At 47.0% G+C, this 23,979-nt stretch overlaps 1 protein-coding gene across 3 annotated transcripts in view; it reads left to right on the top strand.

Moving 5' to 3' along the window:
- Nucleotides 1-23,979, top strand: part of WDR36 (WD repeat domain 36) — a 78,202-nt gene that overhangs the window by 36,959 nt on the left and 17,264 nt on the right. For all 3 annotated transcript variants that reach the window (XM_078769933.1, XM_068099012.2, XM_078769932.1), the window contains 10 exons: nucleotides 5,719-5,894; nucleotides 6,109-6,229; nucleotides 6,387-6,452; nucleotides 6,753-6,818; nucleotides 9,980-10,122; nucleotides 10,296-10,410; nucleotides 11,920-12,100; nucleotides 12,407-12,515; nucleotides 20,633-20,712; nucleotides 20,958-21,065. In XM_078769933.1, coding sequence (XP_078626059.1) covers nucleotides 5,719-5,894; nucleotides 6,109-6,229; nucleotides 6,387-6,452; nucleotides 6,753-6,818; nucleotides 9,980-10,122; nucleotides 10,296-10,410; nucleotides 11,920-12,100; nucleotides 12,407-12,515; nucleotides 20,633-20,712; nucleotides 20,958-21,065 — 1,165 coding nt within the window. The remainder of the gene's footprint in view (nucleotides 1-5,718; nucleotides 5,895-6,108; nucleotides 6,230-6,386; nucleotides 6,453-6,752; nucleotides 6,819-9,979; nucleotides 10,123-10,295; nucleotides 10,411-11,919; nucleotides 12,101-12,406; nucleotides 12,516-20,632; nucleotides 20,713-20,957; nucleotides 21,066-23,979) is intronic.

Below are 23,979 nucleotides of genomic sequence, written 5' to 3' on the forward strand. Positions count from 1 at the left end.
TGGTGAAATGAGGCAATGGTCGGGGATGACCACAGAAAGTGTATGAGTGGAGTATTGAGGATGTGTGTAATTGTGTTGTGTGAATGACTTGCATAGGGTGCAAGTGGGTGTGTGAGCACAAGAGTGTGCAAGTGAATAAATGGTGTGGAATAAATGGTCTGGAGTAAATGGTGTGTGGAATGAGTGGTGTGGAGTGCATGGTGCGAAGGAGTGAATGGGGGAAGATGGACCCCTTCACGAATACCTGGGGAGGGTAGTTTAAGAGTAGGTAGAGGGTTTAGGTAAATTGTTTGGATATTGACACCTGTGGTGCGTGTAGTAGCAGTGTAGTGCTTTGAGGGGTGCATGAGTGAGTGGAATGGCTGGGCGTGTGGGCTTAATTGGTGAGTATGGTTAAATGGGCACTCCACCACTGGTAGTCTGTCGGCCAGGTGAGTCCGCAGGTAGGCTCTGGGAGCCAGTTAGAGTTCAGAGTAGAGTTCAGTGGGGCCCGAGGATCCGAGGAGAGGACCCGGGTCGCCCAATGCCAGAAAGGGCATCAGAGGGGTGAGAGAGCCAGGAGGGCCTTCCCCGAGTTAGGGTAGTTGTTAGGAGCTGGGCAAGCTCGGGTGGCGACTTCAGTGGCGGAGGTGCGCAGGTAAGTAGGACCTTCTGGTAGAGCCACACGACCCAGCCCCGAAATTGTGTGAGGGCACAGTAGGAAAAATTGGGGGAGTGAGACCCCAAATTGGAAGAGCACCACAGGATGGTCAATGGGAATTGGTTTTTAGAACCGCATTGTGTAAAGAGGCCAATTGGATTGGCAGGGCAAGACCCCGGGTAGTTTAAGAGTTAATGTTATTAAAGGATAGCTAAGATCAGAATCTCTTCGCACTACCCACATCCACTCACCAAGGTGACAGGACTCCACACCAGGTTTTGTGAACTATTTGGAATGAAAGACGCATCATGACGTGAAAGTGAAAATGTGTTTATTCCATCTCTTCCTTCTTGGGAGGGATTGGCTGACGAATTTGGCATAGAGGGGGGATAGAAAAGACAAGACGGTAGAGACGGAATTTGTAAAGTGTAAATACGGGGAAGGGCAAGGGTAGTGTAGGATGACATGGCTGGGGGGTGACGTACGGCTAGGGGCGAGCTTTGTCCGCTCGCTCTCCTGCGCCCTCATGTTGCATTGCCTTGCATTGTGTGTACCCTTGCGCCCTTTCCCCCGCTGACTCTGCTTTGTCTTTCCTCCCCACCCATGGACCCATATCTTTTGTTGAGGGGAGTGTGCAGGTACCCTGAGCTGTGCTGCTGCACCTTTGCGCTGCACCCTGCTACCTGTTGCCTGCACCGATACACCTATGGACCACACGTTCTGTGGCCTGGCACCTTTGCTGGGGCAGACAATTGCTGCAAACATGATCTTGTCCTGCGGAGCACTGTTTTAAGTGGCATCAATGCCATGCAGTCGGACCACCTAAGTTCGCCCTGCTGGCCGAAATAAAAACGGACACGTTTTGTGCCTTTTTATTAATTCCTTTGGTGTGTCAGGAAAGAAGACTTCAAGTTTTGACGATGGCACACCAAAGACGAAGCAAGAAGACGCCGCAGCCCAGCAGCCAAGCACAAGACATCATTGATTTATTATGAAATGTGATTTTTTGATGATTGTGATGACTGTGCATTTTTGTTTTTGTGCATTTTGCTGATGGTGCATTTTTGAGCACATTGCTGTATGGTGTATTGGTGCAGTGCATTGCAATTGTGTTCCTCCAAATTTCTCTTCTCTCCCACAAAAACAACAGGTCCTGGGTTGCAGTGTTGTAAATAATTAGGTAGTCTTGTAAATAACATGCTCCCCACCGGCTTTATGTTTAGTTTGCGAATTCTTTCCGTGATTCGGTTAATTGTGGGCGTGAGTCTGATAGTCAGTACAAAACGCAGTAGGTGGGACATATCTAGTGTTTAAAACTGTCACACACAGGGTGTTAGAGTAAATGTAGAGGGAAACCACACCTACGTGTCACACTGAGCTAAAAAGTAGCCCTGACACTTGCATCAGAACCGGTCGTACTCACTTGTGTGGGTTCGGCTCGGGCACGAGCCTGGAGAAGGAGAGGTGCAGTGTTACGGTTCTGAGAGTGTACATATACCATCATTAAAGGTTAAAGGTTTGCCCCATAGTTAGTCCACAAGCAACACGTAGGCCACCTTAGAACATTAGTTATGTCATAGTATGTGTGAGGATAAGGCCATTTCCATTAGTGATACCTGCGTTGTGTAAAAGAAATAAGCGTAGGTCCCGTTCATTTTGCGGCCACCCTCCAAATCGACCTCGTTGAGCAGCATCTATCCCGCGCCCCATTCGGCGAATCCACCTAGTTTGTTACGCGTTGGGCCGGCAGCATTAGCTGCCAGTCGCTCGCTCAAACTAAGCGGGTGGCTACGAGGTAGGCCTGGAAAGGGGGAGGAGCGTGAGGAAGAGGTGTGGTCGCATCAAGCAGCACGTCAGAAGGCGGTGAAGGTGAGAGCCAACAACCAACCAGGGCTCGGGTGACATGGCGTGAGGGGCGTGGTAAGGGCGTGGCTGGCAAGTTCCAGAGGGTTCGCTGGGCGGCGTTAAATAAGCGTATGTACAAAGCCCTTGAAAGGACTGACCTGGAGGACTGACGCAACTGCACTCATGCGAAGAGGACTGAAGCCAAGCATTGGTCTTGAGAGGACTCGTGAGGAAAGGGCGTGTATAAAGAACTGCAAGGGATCGCGCTCTGCGTAAAGGACTCGTTGGGAGAGGCGCTTTGCAGTGAACTATATTAGGAGCGAATATAAAGCCCGGTTCATTTATTACGTACGCGGCTGAGCCGCAAAGTAACCACCAGCCAGCCGACCTTTCGGCCCACATTAACCTCATAATTGTCCGCTCCGCGTCGACGATCCACGGGGATCTTCTGCCACCTTGACCATCTGCTTTGCGGTACGAGTCGGGGACCGGAGTGGACTGCCCTGGACGCCATCATCCCTGGACCATCTACATCCCCATCTGAGTGTGAAACGGACCCACGTCCTGGGATAAGTTAAGACTGTATAAGCTTCACTGTGTGTTCTTCTTCTCCTTCCTGTACAAATTGTAAATAAACCAATCTGTTCTTCCTGTCTTTCCTGATTCGACCGTATCAGTGTTTTCCTCCATTGGGTAAGCGTGGCACGATTCGGAACCGCTCAGATCGGGTTTAGTTCTTGTAAACAGCCCGGATCATGGCTCGCTATCGCTCGGCGTTTCCACTTATAAACGTGATTCGGGCGGGGTTATTTCTTTGCTTCCTGGGAGGCGAGCACTTCTTCTACCAACTCCTCTCTGGCCTTGCCCCCCCAGCTCTCTCTGGGCTCCGTCCCACAAATATTCCTACAGGTCGCACAAGATCTGCCTGCAACCCTCTTATGGTTAAACTGCCAAAATCAAGACTCTCTGCTCACCTTCACTCCTCTTTTCTCCCACCTCTGGAACAAACTCCCTCACTCTCTTCAATCCCACTCCACCCTCCAGGTCTTTAAAACAGCTGTTCACCACCATCTCTTATCTTCCCCCATCCAAAACCTTGATCTTTTCTACCCCCGCTAATTTCACCCCAATTCCACTTTTTTGAAATACCAACTTCTGTCCTGGATGTCCTTGTGTTTTATACTTCTCACACCCCCCTCCCCACACCTCCTCCCCCCCAAGCCCTCTCCCTCCCACACATCTCCCTGCTCTCAAATGTTGTGTTTGTGTGCTTCCCCTTCTCTCCCCATCTTGTCTTCCGCTCCCTCTTTTTATATATTTTGTTTGTCTGGTTGATTTGTTTGTGAAGTAAATGTTAGCTCTTTCACGAGCCTCGATTCAGTATACAAAAAAAAAAAAAAAAGGCGTTGGTATTGAGGTAATAGGAATTCGGCCTGCCACCCTATTCAACGCCGTCCGGAAGGAACGTCATAGCCCCGGATCGCGGCGGCTAGTAAGAGACAAGGGGACTAACCCCCCCTTGGTAAGGGGAAAGGCCGACGTTGAGATCCGCAACAATATATATTCACCTTTTTATGTGTTTATGTGGTTGAAATTTATTCCATGATGTGAAAATTGAGGGCGCTATTTATTTTTAATATTAATTTTCATCAATCAAAATTGATTTATATACTTTTATTCATTTATTTTATAAGTATTCATAAAATTGTGTTGCTTTTTTTTTTTGGTTTTTCACCTGTTTTATGGCAATAAACATGATTTAAGGTAAATACCACCCTCAAAATTCACATTTAGTTAATACTGATGTGCATTCTACATAGACTAAACAGGTGTGACATGTCTTTAATTGTGTGCTAAATTCTATGATTGTATGACCAAATGTAGTTTTATGCATGCCTAATGTACCAAATAAATGTAAAATAACAAGCAACGGAGGCCATTTTGAAAAATCGCCGCCATTGTTCTCACAGGACAAATCTGCGATGGCCCTATAGCCAAATATCTTTCTTAGGACATACTCTGACTGTGTGCCAAATGCCATGCTTGTATCGTCAAAGGCACAATTCCTGCACCTATTTGCCATCTACAGGCCTGCATTAATGTTATGAAAGAAGAATGAATCTTTTCCCACCAACCTGAATGAAATTTTCATATTTTTGTCGCTGAATTATTTGTAACCAAGTTATAGGAGCATTTAATGAGGCTTATATCAAGAAGATGATGATAAAACATAGTAGTACAACAACATTTGTGCGGGGTCCCGAAGGCCCCAGGCTTGCATTCGTGTCGGATTTTCGGGTTATAAGTGAAGAATGAAGATTTTCCCACGAGCCTGAATGTTTTTTTGTTTTTTTTACATCACTGAATTTTATGTAACAACATGAAAGTCGGTGAAAATGAGGCTCATTCCAAAAAAAAATTGTACAACATAGTTTTTGCAGCAAAAAATACCTTGTGGGCCTCTGAGGTCAAAGCATTGCATCCAAGGGTTAATAAACTTCCACATGCCTGTTTGAAACATCAGAAATTATTTTTAAAACGAATGCGCATTTCTCAATTTCTTTTGAACGCTTTTTGTCAAATGGCAACACAGGAGAAACTAGAACGGCACTCGGTAAAGCACATACCTCCGCCAAGCTGAACAGCTTACGTTTTGTATCCCACTGATAGGCCGGAACTGCATCTGGACCTGAACCAAAATCTAATTGGCTTGTTCTTGTCACATACCCAACCTGTCCAGAAAGTTTAGTCCAAATCCATCCATATCCTTCAGAGATATCCTCAGACAAATAGGGGTGAAAACATCCACCTTTGGTGCCAGATGTAAAAAATATAACTTGATATTTGAAACGGAGACAAAAAATCTTTTATCAATATCAAATGAGAAGGTGAGAACTAATTGATTTTAAAGGAAGGAGGGTACGTATCGTATGCCTGAGCGTTTAGAGTGAATATCTCTTGTTAAACCAAAGGAGAAAGTAAGTTGATAATCGAAAGACAGGGGAAGGGGGAGGATGTTGGGAATTTTTTTTTTTTTTTTAACGAGATAAACCTGTTGTCTTTGTTTATTATTGTCATCAAGTGAAAGCAATTGCATTATCTGAAGACTTCATTTTGGACACACTGCTATGTTGTATGCCATATCTTGTATGCCATTGTAAGAGTATTCAGCAGGAAGAGGGGTCTTGCTTCCATCACTGTAAGACAGGCAAGATGCAATATTTTTGCTGCAGATGGAGAGGCTGTATTGGCCGCAGGTTCACCATTGGGCCACTTAGGCATCTGGGATCTGAACAATCGGCGTCTCATTGGACAGCTGCGTTCGACACATCGTGGAGGGCTGGGTACTGCTACCTTCCTTCCTAGCCAGAGCCAACTACTGACTTCTGGTCCTGACAATGCAATCCGGGTGAGATGGGGAGAATTAATTGCTTGTTTATGGAATACCTCTGTCCTCTGTGTCTTACATCATGTATAAGTGAAATTTATCAAAAAATATACAGTAGTCTGATTTCATCATTAAAAAAGTGAATACTGCAGTTTCTATCCTGCAACTACTATATTGTCAAAATGTGTTGTGTTGATGGAGTTATTGCCTATATACTAATAGGTTTGTGTGACAGGTTTGGGTATTTGATGGTCCAGGAGGAACAGGCCGTCTGCTATCGAGCCGTTGCGGCCTGGCGGCCCAACCGAGCTGTCTCCTGCACTATGGATCAGATGGACGTGGTATTCTGGCAGCGGGTAAATTCAAATTGTCTGTCGTTACCGACTGTGAATCAAAACATGTCCTTCGTGGGCACAAGGTCAACGTGAATAATCTGTCTCTTCCTGTCATCTGTGATGTGAGAGTACGAGTTAATACTGTACCTGTTTGTATAGCCAGTTATTGTGTCCTCAGGTCTTGATGGATCTCTTCAACTTTTATCAACGGATCATGACAAGTTGAATAAGACGCTACGGCAAGGTATGTGTTAGGCCAAGCTTTTTCTCTTGTTTTTCTCCCTTTTCCCCCTTCTTTTTCTTTTCTTCTTCTATTTTTTTTGGTCATCTTCTCCAAACATTTTATTTTTGAGTGTGGCTCGTAAGATTGATTAAAATGTGTAAAATCTATCGCACTGAGAGACTTTTTATTTTATTTGGCTTTGAAGATTTCTAGTTTTATTGAAGCTGTTGCGCTTTGCATTGGCATCACAAGTTGCTTTCCTTTTTGCCAATGTGTTGAAAAGATTTAAGAACCCCAATGTTTTTTTTCTTTTGTTCTCAGGGTGGAAGAGGAGTAATTTTGAAAGTGAGGACTGTCATGCACCTCCAATCACCTTTATTGCAGCAGGTGGGTCAGCTTAAGGACGGTGCCCGGTGAGGGGAGGGGGTTAAGGGTGGAGCACAAAAAGCATGTACCTGACTTGTCGGAAAGTGATTCTCAACCCACATTTAACCTTTTGCCTCAAATTTACTGCAATGATAATAACTAGGAAGGACCTGTGAAACATTTGCGCAATGTAGAATGTTGCTTCAAGTCCAACTCTCCGCACCCCTCCTCACTCACACGCCCCAAGTCCCCGACGTCCGCCTGCCGATGTCCCTGACGTCCCCGACGTCCCCGACGTCTGCCTCCCGACGTCCGCCTGCCGACGCCCCCGACGTACGCCTCCCGAGTCCCCGACGTACGCCCCGCCTCCCGAGTCCCCTACGTACGCCCCGCCTCCCGAGTCCCCGACGTACGCCCCGCCTCCCGAGTCCCCGACGTACGCCCCGCCTCCCGAGTCCCCGACGTACGCCCCGCCTCCCGAGTCCCCGACGTACGCCCCGCCTCCCGAGTCCCCGACGTACGCCCCGCCTCCCGAGTCCCCGACGTACGCCCCGCCTCCCGAGTCCCCGATGTACGCCCCGCCTCCCGAGTCCCCGACGTACGCCCCGCCTCCCGAGTCCCCGACGTACGCCCCGCCTCCCGAGTCCCCGACGTACGCCCCGCCTCCCGAGTCCCCGACGTACGCCCCGCCTCCCGAGTCCCCGACGTACGCCCCGCCTCCCGAGTCCCCGACGTACGCCCCGCCTCCCGAGTCCCCGACGTACGCCCCGCCTCCCGAGTCCCCGACGTACGCCCCGCCTCCCGAGTCCCCGACGTACGCCCCGCCTCCCGAGTCCCCGACGTACGCCCCGCCTCCCGAGTCCCCGACGTACGCCCCGCCTCCCGAGTCCCCGACGTACGCCCCGCCTCCCGAGTCCCCGACGTACGCCCCGCCTCCCGAGTCCCCGACGTACGCCCCGCCTCCCGAGTCCCCGACGTACGCCCCGCCTCCCGAGTCCCCGACGTACGCCCCGCCTCCCGAGTCCCCGACGTACGCCCCGCCTCCCGAGTCCCCGACGTACGCCCCGCCTCCCGAGTCCCCGACGTACGCCCCGCCTCCCGAGTCCCCGACGTACGCCCCGCCTCCCGAGTCCCCGACGTACGCCCCGCCTCCCGAGTCCCCGACGTACGCCCCGCCTCCCGAGTCCCCGACGTACGCCCCGCCTCCCGAGTCCCCGACGTACGCCCCGCCTCCCGAGTCCCCGACGTACGCCCCGCCTCCCGAGTCCCCGACGTACGCCCCGCCTCCCGAGTCCCCGACGTACGCCCCGCCTCCCGAGTCCCCGACGTACGCCCCGCCTCCCGAGTCCCCGACGTACGCCCCGCCTCCAGAGTCCCCAAGCCCCCGACGTCCGCCTCCCGACCCCAAGCCCCCGACCCTAAAGCGTCAATCCTTTCCTGACTATAAGCCTTCAAACCCTCTCCCCACCTTACGCCAACCATGACTCCTCAACCCTGTCCAGTCCTTTTAACTGTCACTTTAGTCATTTTGCACTGAAGGGAAAACTTGTAGGGAGGGAACTCCAATGGGAATATAACAGCTCTGAAGATGGCTGACTTTGCAGTGAGCATCAAGATGGTGGCCGTAATATTTTTTTCAGGTTCAAATATTTGGGTGAAGTCAGGCAAACTGTTCAACCAACGGGTGGAACAGAATGTTACATACAGCCAGACGGACAAACATATTATATAGCTAACTCGGAAGCATTTGAAAATGCAAAGCCCGTCTGTATCTGCTTTGCATCCAGACTTCTTCTTCCGTATGTTAAACATGACTAAAACAGCTAAAACTAGAAAGAGCAATCAGAGATTGCAGACCTTCGCCAGGACGTGTTTTCAGTGGTTTAAGGCTTCTTTTTTTTTTTTTTTGTATACTGAATCGAGGCTCGTGAAAGAGCTAAAAGCAGCAGCACTAAGCAGCTAAGAGCAGCAGCAGCAAAGCAGCACGCTTTTGGGTTAAAACAAATATGACGGCCGAACCACGTGACCAATGACGTCATGGTTGTTTTTTTTCTCCACCAATTTATCCCTAGATGATGATCAAGAAAGTTCATCTTGATCAGATGAAGTTTTGTACTTGTCGAATTATGATGTCATAATGGAGGCACCTATGACATCATTAACATATTTTATTCCAGATGGAGAGCTCTTTACAATGAGCCATGTCTCAATTTTTCTATGCAACACTTTTGGAGACATAGAGGTGCATAGTTTTTAGGTTTTCCAAGGTGGTGGCCATACCACCTGACCTATGACGTCCTAATTATCATTGAAAAATTATACAGGTGGAGTTGCACCGATGGTGAAAATTTCCTGTCAATCGGACCGACGGTTGCAGAGAAAATCATATTTATTCTGTGCAGACAAACAAACAAACAAACGGACTCAAATGCAATACCCTCTCCTCTGGCAAGGGTAAAAATAATAATTGACGATTTAAAGCAACCTTGACCTTTTGACTTTAAAAGCAATAGGCTTCAGGGAACCAATATGCAAACCTTGCTCAAATTTCAGGTCAATCGGATGAAAATTGACAATTTTATGCAGACTTGACCTTTGAGCTATTGAAATAAGAAACGAAAAACCCAATCGGCTTTTAATTGGTGAACCAATTCAGTGAACCAATGTGGAAACTCTTCAAATTTCAGGTCAATCGAACGAAAATTGACGATTTAATGTGTAGGTGACCTTTGACCCTTTGACCAAATTATTAATTTTGCTTCTCCATGTTTTCATAATAAACCTTTTTTGAAAATTTGATTGGAACAGCTCAAATGGTAAAAGAGTTACGACCTGGAGAGAGACACAAAATACCGACTGCCTCTGCAACGCGTTCTCTTACAAGACACTTCAATGCAGGAGGAGGCCATTAGGCACATCAAAACCTGCACTATTTTTACCAACCTCTGGTTGTTTGGCCATGCTCTATCCTTTTGGATGTTGAGCGTTGAGCAAGGAAGCAGCACGTACCATTTTTAAACACTTTGGTATGACTGCCTTGTTTGGGTTCGAACCGCCGACCTCCCAGACTCTGAGCATTCCACTTCCCCTCACTTTAAAGTTCCATATAAGCCCAGTGTACTTAGTTATTTTTGTTTTCTTTTTGAACGTCATTTCTCCTCTGGTTTTGTCTGCTATGACAGAGCCAAGCCGTGAGCGAGATTGGGCTGGCGTCGTGGCTTGCCATAAAGATCGCGTTACCGTTAGCACTTGGTCTGTGCGGCGTAGCACCCAGGAGGAACAACGACTGAAACCACCCAGCCTCACACAGCGTGCCACGGCCACGGTCTGTCCAGCATCTACAACACATTGCTAAAATGCTCATAAGCTGACCATCCTCATTCTCGTGTATTGTCATAATTTTTTTCTTTAAATATTTGCACAAATCTAGTTTGATCTCACCTCAAGAATAAAGCCACAGCTATAGTTGTGGCCGTAATGGTGGTTGCTTCTATGCAGGCGGTGGCTGTGAGCAGTTGTGGGAACTTTGTAGTTGTCGGCTTGTCTTGTGGTCGAGTGGATGTGTACAATCTACAGTCTGGAATCCACCGGGGCTCATATGGATCCGATGCAGGTATACGATTCTCTTTGCAGATGACCTGGGTGACAAATCATGACCATACCTCTAGGATAGAAATCCAAATTTGGTCTGTCAAAAATAATAATAATTCCATACAGAAATGCACTTGGAAAATAGCTTAATGAAACAAGCATTCTGAGTATTGCGCTGCAATACATGTCCCCTACCAAAGTTCAAAGTGCCATAACTTTGTCAAAGATGATCGAATATGCAAATTTATGCACGGTTGATGCTGGTTTTCAAACTTGATCTGAGGTATGCTGAGACACGTGTGTCACGCCTCACTTCATTGAGAAGCCCGCAAGGTCGCTCCGTGGAGCGGCCTGCACGTATTGCACTGTGTGAATTATATAATTACCAACTCACGGTCTGAGGTACTAGCGATTCAAGAGATATCCATTTTTTAAATATTTTTGTTAAATTAACGATATCTGCCAAACCATGTGACCTATCGCAAATTCCAAAATGACGTTTTAGTAGATTGACATACTGAACAGATCTGTGAAGTTTCCCCTCATTTGGATCAAAAATGAGGGAGGAGCTCGGTTTTAAAGGTTCATGCTTAAAAACGTCAACTCTGAACCATGTGACGCATGACGTTATGCTCGCTGACTCTTTTGTTCGTCATGGGTATGCGATCCTGCCTGCAAAGTTTGGCCTCGATCTGTCCAGCCGTTGCAGAGAAAAAGGGGTTTTCATGTTTTCACGAAAAACAATATGGCGGCCGAACCACGTGACCTGTGACGTCATAATTACCATTAAAATATTCTACAGACCGAGTCCCCCTTACGGTGAAAATTTGATCTCAATCGGTCCTATTATTGCAGAGAAAATCTTTTTTAAAGGAAATTAAAACTTAAAATGGCACTGAGTTAAGGATCATCAGAATTATCAGAATTTCCAAAGTTCAAAGTGCCATAACTTTGTCAATAATGATCGAAACGTCGTGAAGTTCGAACTCGATCTGTAACTTATCATGAGGAAACCATCTGCCAAGTTTGAAATCATTAGCATTAAGCGTTTAGAAAGAAAGTCCGGAAAACTGTTCTTTGCGTGATGGACGGACAGACTGACAGACTGACGGAGGGTCGGCGTGCAAACCTATAGTCCCCTCCGGTGTACACCGGTAGGGGACTAATAAGTTGTAATGCCGAAGTGTGCACAGTCAAGCGGTCAGTAACAGGTAGACATTGAACATATTACAAACGGTATTTGCAATATCTGGTATGACTTCATGGGGTGTGTGCGAGAGGAGAATATTGCAAACCAGAGCTTTCCGTTGCTTGTTTTAGATTAACATTATATGGCCTGAAGGGGATGGAATTGGTCAGATGATTGAAAGGGTAATATGGAAGGGGTGGGGTCATGCATGCCTTCATCAGAGACTGTAGCAAAAGGAAATGCAGATACTACTTCAACTTCCTGGAGGTTAATGTCTATGATGTTCAACACTTCCTCTTCGTTAAATTTCTGCAAAAATTAAATATATCCTTTCCATCCCAGCTCATGATGGCCCAATACATGGTGTGGCGATCGATGGGTTGAACCAAGTGGTGGTCACTGTTGGGGGTACCACGAAGGGTGGTGAGAATGGGATGAAATTTTGGAGGTTCAAAGCACGAACGCTTCTTGGCAACTTGAATCCTGGTGCTTCACCTTCTGGCCTATCCCTCCATCGTGACAGGTGGGTTTAAACCCCAACACCAAGGAGTTTTTTTTGTTTTTTTTTTGGGGGGGGGGGGTTCATCTACCCATGCTTCCTTCCTCTTCACTGCCCACAACACATTTACCCTTGCCAGAGGCATTGCATTTTGGTCCGCTTGTTTGTCTGCCCACACACAATGTGCTAACGTAGGCCATAAACGCCACCTGGTGGTTGCGAGTCGTGCACATTATCTTTTCCGTACAAAACCAGTTTTGGTGAGAGTCTGCCATATCTGATTGCTCTTTCTTGTTCATCTGGCTTCAAAATGCCCTTTTTCTTCCCCAGTGGTTTGTGTGCCGTTCGCTGTGATGATTTCTCAGCAGTGGTTGTGGATGTGACACTGCGGAACATGGTCAGACGCTTTTCTGGTCACTCTGCTGCTCTCACTACCTCGGTATGTTACCATGTTATTTTGAGCTCACATCATTTAGAAAAAGGATATGGTGTGAGAAATGGAGAAGGTGAAAGGATTTTGGAGTTTGCTGATGGAGCTGATTTGTTGATTTGTAATACTCAGTTCCAGAAAGAGGATAATAAGCTTGTTACATACACGTCAGATGGGTCGATGACAACCGTTGACTACCTGCTGGTGCGTAGGCGAGATAGGAGGCACCTCCGGGACGCAAAGGCGATCCCGGGGGAGGAGGCTGTTTCACAGCACCACTTGGTTGGCTGCCACATAAGGGTGAAAGGTGCGAGGGGAGCTCGGCGGGTGAAGTACCAACCGAGAATGAAGGTGTGAAGGTTGAAAGAGGCGACAGTGAGGGAGGCATTAAAAGAGAGGCTGAGTATGGCAGAGGATGATGTGGTTGAGCTTGAAAGTGGTTGGATGTCAATGAAAGATAGTCTGTTGGGAGCCGTTGGTGAGGTATGTGGATGGACAAAAGGACCACCGAGGCACTCGGAAACATGGTGGTGGGATGATTAAGTTGGAAAGAAGATTGACGAGAAGAGGAAGAAGTTCAAGGAGTGGCAGAAGGCGAAGGGTATGGGGGCAGAAAAGGCAGAGCATGAAAGTTAGAAGGCTGCAAAGAAAGAGGTAGCAAAGGCGCAGGAGGCATGTAGGAAAATGTTCGGAGAACACTTGGATTTGGAAGAGGGTCAGAGAGAGCGGTATTCAGGATTGCAAAGCAGATAGCGAAAGAGGTGTGATGTGATGGGGGTGAGTTGCTTGAAGGATGAAGTGGGACAAATCGTTGTGGACCCACATGGATTAAAGGAAGATGGAAGAGATATATGGAAATACTGTTGAATGCAGAGAATGAATGGGATAGCAACATGGAGAGTAACCCAGTTTTAGGACCGGCAGAGAAGACAACCGAGAAGGAAGTTGAGAAAGCGATAAAAGCAATACAACAACACAACAACATGCATTTTAAGGCCATTTTCCCTGCTAGAGCGGGGGTTAGCCTTGCGGTCCCCATGACAATCTTCTCCATTTTGCCCTATTTTCTGCATCTCTCCTTGTTAACCCCCTTGCCCGCATTTCTTCTTCCACCATCTTTAGCCAAGTCTTTCTCAGTCTTCCCTGTCCTCGACTTCCTTCTACATTCATTTCCATCACTCTTCTCAACCAGTCACTTTCATCCTTCCTCAACACATGACCAAACCATCTCAACCTGTTCCCCTTCACAGCAGCAATCACAGGCTCTATTCCCATCATCTTTCGCAATTCATCATTTGTCTTCCTCTCTCTCAACGATACTCCGCACATCCATCAAACCATTCGCATTTCCACCCTTTCCAGCCTTCTAGTACGTTCATTACCCATGTCTCACTCCCATAAATCATAACACTTCTCACACATGCAGCATACACCTTTCCCTTCAGCTTCAACGACACTCCCCTCCTCATCAGCACGCCACTCAGTTCCCGAAACTTCTTCCATGCACATCTCACTCTCGCAACCGTTGCCGAGTCTGATCCACCTTCTCCATTCAGCATGTCTCCGAGGTAGCAAAATGTTTTCACACCTTCCAGCTTCACGCCGTCTCCAAGATCCAACTCAACATTTCCTCCATCTGCAGCTCCCTCTGTGCACACCTTACATTTGAATGTAGCTGCCACACTGGTTAATGACCCTCTCAGACCACTACGTTTTTGATGAACCCACTCAGCGCACATTGTACATTGAATGGAGTTCACTCCGACACCCTTCCTGCACACAGCACAGGGCCACTTCCCAGTTATTTCCACCTCACCACATGCTTTACCACTTGCCATCACCTTAGTCTTTCCGATATTCACCTTCAGACCTTTTGTCTCCATACATTCCTTCCACTTGTTCATCTTTTCCTTCAGTCCATCCATACTTTCCGCAATCAACACCAGATTATCTGCATACAACAACTCCCACGGTAAACCCTCTTTTACGTTCTGAGCCAGCACCTCCATCACAGCTACAAATAATAGTGGACTTTGTACCGACCCCTGATGCACTCCCACCTTCACCTCAAACTCACCACTGTTCCCGTCCTTCGTCCTTACAGCTGTGCGCGCTCTTTTGTACATTGCCATCACTACTCTGATCAACCATTCCTCCACTCCTAACTTCCTCAATGCCTATGTCAATACTTTGTGTGGAACCCTATTGAATGCTTTCTCCAGATCAACAAACCCAAGAAACAACTTCTTCCTCTTCTCCATGTACTTCTGCAACTGCCTCACAATGAAAAGCGCATCTGTCGTTCCTCTTCCTGGCATACATCCAAACTGCATTTCGTCTATCTTCACTTTCTTCCTTATCCTCCTCTCCAACACCCTTTCCAATACCTTCATTCCATGCTCCAATAACTTTATCGCTCGGTACGAGCCACACTCCAGAGGGTCACATTTCCCCTTGTATAGAGGGACGAGGGTACTCAGTTCCCAAATCCAGTGGAATGCGGCCTTCTTTCACCACCAGATTACAGATCTCTGTCATTCTCTTCACACCCCAACTTCCTGCTGCCTTCAACATATCTCCCACAACTCCCGTCGGCCCTCCTACTTTTCTACTCTTCATTGCTTTTATCGCTTCCTCAACTTCCTTCTCAGTTATCTTCTCTGCCGGTCCTAAAACTGGGTTACTCTCTATGTTACCATCCCATTCATTCTCTGTATTCAACAGCATTTCCATATATCGTTTCCATCTTCCTTTAATTCCATCTGGGTCCACAACGATTTGTCCCACTTCATCCTTCAAGCAACTCACCCCCATCACATCACACCTCTCTTTCACTATCTGCTTTGCTATCCTGAATACTGCTCTCTGACCCTCTTCCGAATCCAAGCGTTCTCCGAACATTTTCCTACATGCCTCCTGCGCCTTTGCTACCTCTTTCTTTGCAACCTTCTTGGCTGCCTTATAACTTTCATGCTCTGCTGTTTCTGCTCCCGTACCCTTCGCCTTCTGCCACTCCTTGAACTTCTTCCTCTTCTCGTCAATCCTCTTTCCAACTTCATCATCCCACCACCATGTTTCTGAGTGCCTCGGTGGTCCTTTTGTCCATCCACATACCTCACCAACGGCTCCCAACAGACTAGCTTTCATTGACATCCAACCACTTTCCAGCTCAACCACATCATCCTCTACCCTACTCAGCCTCTCTTTTAATGCCTCCCTTACTGTCACCTCTTTCAACCTCCACACCTTCATTCTCGGTTGGTACTTCACCCGCCGAGCTCTCCTCGCACCTTTCACCCTTATGTCGCAGACAACCAAGTGGTGCTGTGAAACAGCCTCCTCCCCCGGGATCACCTTTGTGTCCCGGAGATGCCCTCTATCTCGCCTGCGCACCATCAGGTAGTCAACGGTTGTCGTCGACCCACCTGACGTGTATGTAACAAGCTTATTATCCTCTTTCTGGAACTGAGTATTACAAATCAACAAATCAGCTCCATCAGCAAACGCCAAAATACTTTCACCTTCTCTATTTCTCACACCATATCCGTAACCCCCATGAACTCCTTCAAAACCATCCATACTCCTTCCCACATGTCCATTTAGGTCTCCAGCTACCGCAACAACTTCCTCATCTTTCACGTTTTCCATCAGCTTCTCTATCGCACACCAGAACTTGTCCTTCTCTTCATCGCTCCGACCAACCTGCGGAGCATATCCCGAGATGACGTTCACCAAGAGCTTTCCAATCATCATTTTCACCATCATCAACCTATCACTCACTCTAGTCACACTCACCACACTGTCTACAAACTCCACAGAAAACAGGACACCAACACCATTCACTCCCTCCAGGCACCCTTGCCACACAAACTTGTATTTCTGTCCCTGCCTACCGTTCGCCATTCTCACACCACTTCCCTTCCATCTCGTCTCTTGCACACAACATATGTCCACTCTTCTTCTGACCAATACTTCCACCACTTCTCCTGATCTCCCTGTCATTGTCCCTACATTCCACGTCCCAAACCTCAGAAACCGATCTCCACTTCGGGCTTTACCCTGCCCATATAAAAGCGATAAAAATTTTTATCATAAAGCGATAAAAGCAATGAAGAGTAGAAAACCGGGAAGGCCGACGGGAGTTGTGGGAGATATGTTGAAGGCAGCGGGAATTTGGGGTGTGAAGAGAATGTCAGAGATCTGTAATCTGGTGGTGAAAGAAGGCCGCATTCCTCTGGATTTGGGAACTGAGTACCCTCGTCCCTCTATACAAGGGCAAAGGTGACCTTCTGGACTGTTGCTCGTATCGAACGATGAAGTTATTGGAGCATGGAATGAAGGTATTGGAAAGGGTGTTGGAGAGGAGGATGAAGAAGAAAGTGAAGATTGACGAAATGCAGTTTGGATTTATACCAGAAAGAGGAACGACAGACGCGCTTTTTATTGTGAGGCAGTTGCAGGAGAAGTGCATGGAGTAGTTTCTTGGGTTTGTTGATCTGGAGAAAGCATTCGATAGGGTTCCACGTGAAGTATTGACATGGGCATTGAGGAAGTTAGGAGTGGAGGAATGGTTGATCAGAGTAGTGATGGCAATGTACAAAAGAGCGCGCACAGCTGTCAGGACGATGAACGGTAACAGTGGTGAGTTTGAGGTGAAGGTTGGGGTGCATCAGGGGTCGGTACTAAGTCCACTACTATTTGTAGCTTTGATGGAGGTGCTGGCTCGGAACGTAAAGGAGGGTTTACCGTGGGAGTTGTTGTCTGCAGATGATCTGGTGTTGATTGCAGAAAGTATGGATGGACTGAAGGAGAAGATCAACAAGTGGAAGGAATGTATGGAGACAAAAGGTCTGGAGGTGAATATCGGAAAAACGAAGGTGATGGCATGTGGTGAGGTGGAAAGAACTGGGAAGTGGCAGGTGCAGGAAGTGCTGTGTGCAGGAAGGGTGTCGGAGTGAATTCCATTCAATGTACAATGTGCGCTGAGTGGGTTCATCAAAAATGTCATGGTTTGAGAGGGTCATTAACCAGTGTGGCAGCTACATTCAAGTGTAAGGTGTGCACAGAGGGAGCTGCAGATGGAGGAAATGTTGAGTTTGATCTTGTAGACTGCGTGAAGCTGGAAGGTGTGAAAACATTTTGTTACCTCGGAGCCATGCTGAATGGAGAAGGTGGATCAGACTCGGCAACGGTTGCTGGAGTGAGATGTGCATGGAAGAAGTTTCGGGAACTGAGTGGCGTGCTGATGAGGAGGGGAGTGTTGTTGAAGCTGAAGGGAAAGGTGTGTGCTGCACGTGTGAGAAGTGTTGATATTCATGGGAGCGAGACATGGGTAATGAACGTGGAGCAGCAACGAAGGCTGGAAAGGGTGGAAATGCGAATGGTTCGGTGGATGTGTGGAGTATTGTTGAGAGAGAGGAAGACAAATGATGAATTGCGAAAGATGATGGGAATAGAGCCTTTTATGGATGCTGTGAAGAGAAACAGTTTGAGATGGTTTGGTCATGTGTTGAGGAAGGACGAAAGTGACTGGTTGAGAAGAGTGATATAAATGAATGTAGACGGAAGTAGAGGATGGGGAAGACCGAGAAAGACTTGGCTAAAGATGGTCGAAGAAGAAATGCGGGCAAGGGGGTTCGCAAGGGGAGATGCAGAAAATAGGTCAAAATGGAGAATATTGTCATGGGAACCGCAAGGCTAACCCCCGCTCTGGCAGGGAAAATGGCCTTAAAATGCCTGTTGTTTGTTGTATTATTTAGAAAAAGGAACACTTCATAGATATTTATCGATGAAATAAACGTTGTTCCCACGATTCTGATGCACTTTCTCTGTGGCTGATTGAGCAACACAAGGTGGTTTTCTTTCTCAGCAGTTGTTTGAGTTTTGTTTGCCTTTGTTTAATGAAAACCTATTGGCATCATGGAAGTTTGTTCATGCCGTGTTTGCTGGATTTTGCCATGAAGTGTTGCATGAAAAACTTGGCAAGCCATTCTGAAAGTCTCGCACTTTGTGATGGCACAGGCTTCGTCCTAGATATTCCCATGGGACAAAACTATTTAACTTCATTCAGATGCACACCCTCCCCACCACCCATCCAATCTCCAACCAAACTCGAATCCATATCGTTCCATCTCTTGCAGTTTAAAAAAAAAAATTAATACGAACTTGTTTTCATTCATCGACAAACTTGCCTTTGGTATTGTCGCGTGTCTACCCTGTAGTGAACACCGCAGGGCGAGAGATGACCAAATGAGCTTTAACTCTGAGGCGTTCAGTCAAAAATATAGTGGTGTTCTTCACACGCGAGGGAAAGGAGAATGACGAACTTACCTTCACGGGTTCACGGGTCAATGTCTTTGAACCTTCGATAATTAATTCCAAGCCAGCACAGAATTAGAATGTGCAAAAATACCGGCTTTATTGAAGAAACGCTGGCAACAAAGAATGCACGATAAAAATAATATTCCTAAATGGGACGTCTGTGCACAGACTCGTATACAGACAGTGGGAAAAATAACTGTGAAAATAAAAATGTGTGTGTGTGGGTGTTACGGCCTGAAGCACACCAAACCCAACCCTTCAATCACACCAGCCTTATTTATGGGTTATCACACTCAAAATCTATTCCCACACCTAAAACCAAGAAGGGAGAAGAGAGGGAAAAAACCAAAGTAGGCCAGCACGAGAGGAGAGGAGTAGGCAGGTCCAAGAGTAGGCCCCAGTGCAGGCCCAGCAGTAGGCCCCAATGTAGGCCCAGCAGTAGGCCCCAGTGCAGGCCCAGCAGTAGCAAGAGTTTAATCCAAGTCAACCATCAGGTACAGAGGTGGCCGCAGGGGTTGATCCGGCACAAGTCAACCTTCAGGTACAGAGGTTGATCCGGCACAACCTTCAGGTGGAGATATTTCCACTGACAACTCTACAAGCACACGAAAAGGCACTCCGCCATGAGGCCTCTTCCAAAATGGCCACTCTCTCTCCTCTGAATCACCTTCCCAGCCTCTCCCCTGCCCCACAGCCAATCATAGGCTTTATACCCATGGACCAAACCACTTGGTATAACTCACGGGGGGGGGGGGGGGGGTAGGGGAGGAAGGGGAGGAGAAGAAAAAGGTCACAGACCGTAACAGTGGGGCACTAAGCTCAGAGGCTCTTGACCCTCATCAGGAATCGTCCCAGATCGTTACAGGCCTCCACGTCCTTGCGCGGAAACACAGGCTGCACTGCCCGCGAGCGGGAACTAGGCCTCACTGTGCAGTCCACTCCTCTAGCCGCCGAGCGCGAAGTCAGCAGGCCGCGCCCATTTCACTCGCTCCCGCTCGTCCCCGTTGATCTCATTCACCAACACCGATGTGCCAAGGAAAGGAAAATGTGGCCGTGCCTTCAATCGGAACCCCGCGCAAACAGAGCACGCAAATGCGTCCGCATTCCACCAACACCTCCAAGTCCAGCTCAAGAGGCACTCCGCTATGGAGGCTAGACCGGAGAGAGTGATCGAACCAAAGAGGCAAAACGTCATGAACACGACCATTCGCCACCAAACCCAGAAAAATGCAAGAAAATGTCTGCCCTCCAACTCCTTTGTACTCAAGGCTATGATATCATCCGACGACGTCTGCGTGTCCGCTCCTATTGGCTAGTGCCATCTCATCGCTCTTTGTGTCCTGACCAATCGCTGCCCTTCGGGGGCGTGGCCTCCCGGACCTGCCTGCCTTTGTGCTCCCCAAGTCGGCGGTATCATCGTTGGTGCTCAGAGTCCTGTTTCCGGTCGCTTTTATTTAGTGTTATAAATGCACGATTTCTTGCTTTGTGTGTGTACTGCATTGTCATAAGGAACAGAGGAAAAATAACAGAGGCCATTACATACAGGGGATTAATTACCCATAATCGCTAACTAATTAACATAACCCCACCCCTCTCATGGGGACACTTGTATGCGCTTACACGACATCCGGTCTAAACAAATTTCCGACTTATGATTCATGGGTTTCTTCTTCTTCACGACAGTCGGAGCACACTACCTATACAATTCTACCTTGCTCTAAGGTAATCATTGTCTAACCCCCACAAATGTAACAGTATGAACATATCGCATTCCCATGATTTATTCCCTGTTGTGTCAATTCAAGGATTTCAGTCCCGATGGCCGATGGCTTGTGACTGCAGCTATGGACTGTACGGTGCGCACCTGGGACCTACCATCTGGCAGGTGCGAGGGTTGAGGGATTGCTGGAAAAAAATGTATTGAAACTAAGAAAAAGTTTAAATCAATAAATATGAAAAATGTTATTGTAGAAGTATTGGGACAGAGTTTCCATCTTGCTTCATTGGAGTAAAAATCATCAACTGAATTGCTTTTACTGTGACGGTTCCAGGCTTACTGTTGAATTTGCATTAATTTTGGGAGATTATGCACACAAGAGCCATCTGAGTAACTTGGTATTGCTTTCTCAGTCTCGTGGATTGCTTTTTGGTACCGAGTGCTGTGGTCGCACTCAGTCTTTCTCCGACTGGAGACTTCCTGGCCACTGCGCATGTGGACGAGGTTGGAGTCTTTCTCTGGTTTGTGGCCCTTTTTATGATAATTCACCTCCAAAATAATGTTACTATATTTTTCTACACTTCATGCTAGGTTGAGAGACTAGGGAAAGCAAGGTAAAAGGGTAAAAAGGCATCATACTGAAAGTGGAGCAAGGGAGGGGGGAGGAGGGCAGGGAAGGTCACAGTTTGGCAAACAAAGCAAGGAAAATAATAAACAGGAAAAGAGGTGGTGGTGGGGGGGGGGGGGGGGGGTGGATGCTAACCTGCAATAAAGAGGGCTGGGTAGGTAGGGTTAATTTGAGGTAGAGGTTGGAAAGGATTGTGGGTAGGTATGGTAGATGACATGAAATGGTGTGCGTCGCCTGCTTTGAAGCCCTGGAGGGAAGAGTATGAATGAATAGCCGCAGGAAGGCAGTTCCACAAACAGAAGAAAAGAGGTGTGCAGTAAGCCTGGATTTTGAATAGTTTAACCATGACAGGGTTACTGGAAGAACATGTGCATCATGAAGTTGCTTCAGATGGTCAGATTCCAGAGAGGGTGCTTGTTTGGAGGAGTTTCAGTAAAAGGAAAGCAGGCTTTTGTCTGATGTGATTGTAACAGACCTTAGTTGTGCTTTCACCATCATTGTGGGAGATGCCAATAATGTTGAGAACTTTAGATTTTGCAGAATCAAGGAGAGACAGTTGTGATGCTGGTGACCATGGCGAGAGACAGACCACAGCGAAGGGCATTACTGCATGGAGCTATGGACAGTTGCATTGTAGGTTGTGAGTAGTTCTGGGCTTCCCCCACCCCCCACCCCCCCCCCCCCCCCTCCCACATTCCCCCCTTAAGGAAGGACTTGGAATGATGGAGGTTGGCCAGGTGCCCGCGCCTGCCTTTGGTGGCCAACTTTGATATCTGGCCAGCACGGAAGAAGTTGTAGCTAATGGTGAGGCCTTGTGGATCAAGTGAATGAACATGCATTTCCTGGCTGACCATATAAATTGCTAGTTGGGTTCTTTAGCAATCCTTCCACAGCGATGGAGTGAGCCATTGAGATTTTCCAGGACTGAAAGATGTTGATGGGGTACTGTCCAACACAACGTGCATGAGTCTGCAAAAAGGAGGAGGGTTTTCCAGAGGATCGGAAAAGTCGTTCAGGTAAATTAGGAACACGATTAGGCCCAAGACAATGTACTTGGGCATTCCAGACATCAAGGGAAAATAAAGGAAAGGAGATTGTTTCATTGATAGCAAGGCTTTGACAGTGCAACTAAAGGAAGTTGTAGGTCAGGTTTGAACATCTTTACCAAGCAGGTTATGTCAAGCAGAGAAGACGACTGTCGAATGCCCAAACTATGTCGAGGAATACTGTTCTGCCATCTTTGAGATTTGGGGGCTCCAACCATTGCTCAGAAAAAGCAGCGTGGCATAGTTCAGTGATCAAGATGGATTACAAACTGATGGTTGAGCGTTGAAACAGTACATACTATCTTTTATGTTATTTTGGAATTTTTCCAAAATAACCTCAGAATGGGTCCTGGTTTCCGGCCGTCTGTCTGTACGCACATATGTATGTACATACGTCCGTTAACATTTGACTAAAACTTCTCACAAACTACCTGATCGATATGGACCAAATTTGGTACGATGCATCAGGACAGCAAGGATGTGCAAAAGCAGCAGAGCAGGTTTTAGGACACGAGAGCTGATGCAGTCCTGTCTCGTTGTTGAATTGGTGTCGAGGTTTGCCAGAAACCTCTTCATATTCTTTCTCAGGTGCAAAAACCATGAGAAGTTTGGTGCAACTGAATAGGGTGGGTACAGAAAACGAGAGGGGAGCACAAGATTTGGAGCAAACGCAGAATTGAAGGGTTGGGCCTTCTCACGAGCAGTCAGCTGTGGTGCCATTTGAATTGAGGGAAGGGATGTTGGGGGAGCATACTCCAGAAACACGTAACAAGGCGCACCACCAGGTTTTAGAGGAGGGAGTCGAGTTTAAATGTTCAAGGCCTTTGACGATGAGCATTTTAATGTTATGCCCCTGCGAATGTCGAACTCTCTTCTTTTAAAGTCGCACTCCCTCATTAAATTTTAAAATTTTAAAATCTTTTTTAAAAGTTGGTTTTTCTTAATTTCTACCCTTGGTTCATGTCATTTTAAATATTTTTTTACTTGTTTTTATTTTTAGCCTTTTTTTTTTTAAGCCTTTTGAAAGTTCATTTAAAATGAAAAATTGGTGTTTGAGAAATAAATTGATTGAAGAGAGCAAAGGAGAAACAAGAGCAGTAGAGCAGTATTTGATAACATGGGCACTGATGTCATCTGGGCTTGTCACCAATGAAGAGTTGAGGCTAGACAGAACTTTCCCTACATTCTCATGTGTGAAAGACAAAGTCAAGAAGGCAGTGAGTACAAGGGAGTAAGGTGGGGACAGAGCAATACTACCACCACTTGGGTTGTGTTACGTGAGAGTTGAATTCCGAGTTGAGACATTCTGACTTTGCCTCGAGCTCTCTCAATCCACTCCTAACCTTAACTGTTTTGATTGATACTCAATGTACCTTGTGCCTTATAGTCATTTGATGCCATTACTGGAACCATGCTGCTTAATTTTATCATCAACAATAACTTTATTATTTTGCTTATTACTCATTATTATTATTGCATTTGGTTGTTTGCCATTTAAAGCTATCCATTCTTCTGATGTCGTAATTTGTGCAAGTTTGTCCTTCATACGATTAAAGTACCAACTCCTCTGTAAGCTTTACAATTTTATTTTATGTAAGGTTCACTTTACAACGTCTGGGTGGGTTCAAGGGTAGAGGAGTAGCAGTTGAAACCCGAATCCTATCCAGGTTCTGCCTGATGACTCCATCTTTGCTCCATGTTTCTTCGAGTTCTCTCTGATTACTCCAATGCAGTAGTATTTTATTTATTCATTTTTTCATT

This window comes from Myxine glutinosa, chromosome 1 (genome assembly GCF_964187855.1).
Source record: "Myxine glutinosa chromosome 1, kmMyxGlut1.1, whole genome shotgun sequence".
Taxonomy (NCBI): Eukaryota; Metazoa; Chordata; class Myxini; order Myxiniformes; family Myxinidae; genus Myxine; species Myxine glutinosa.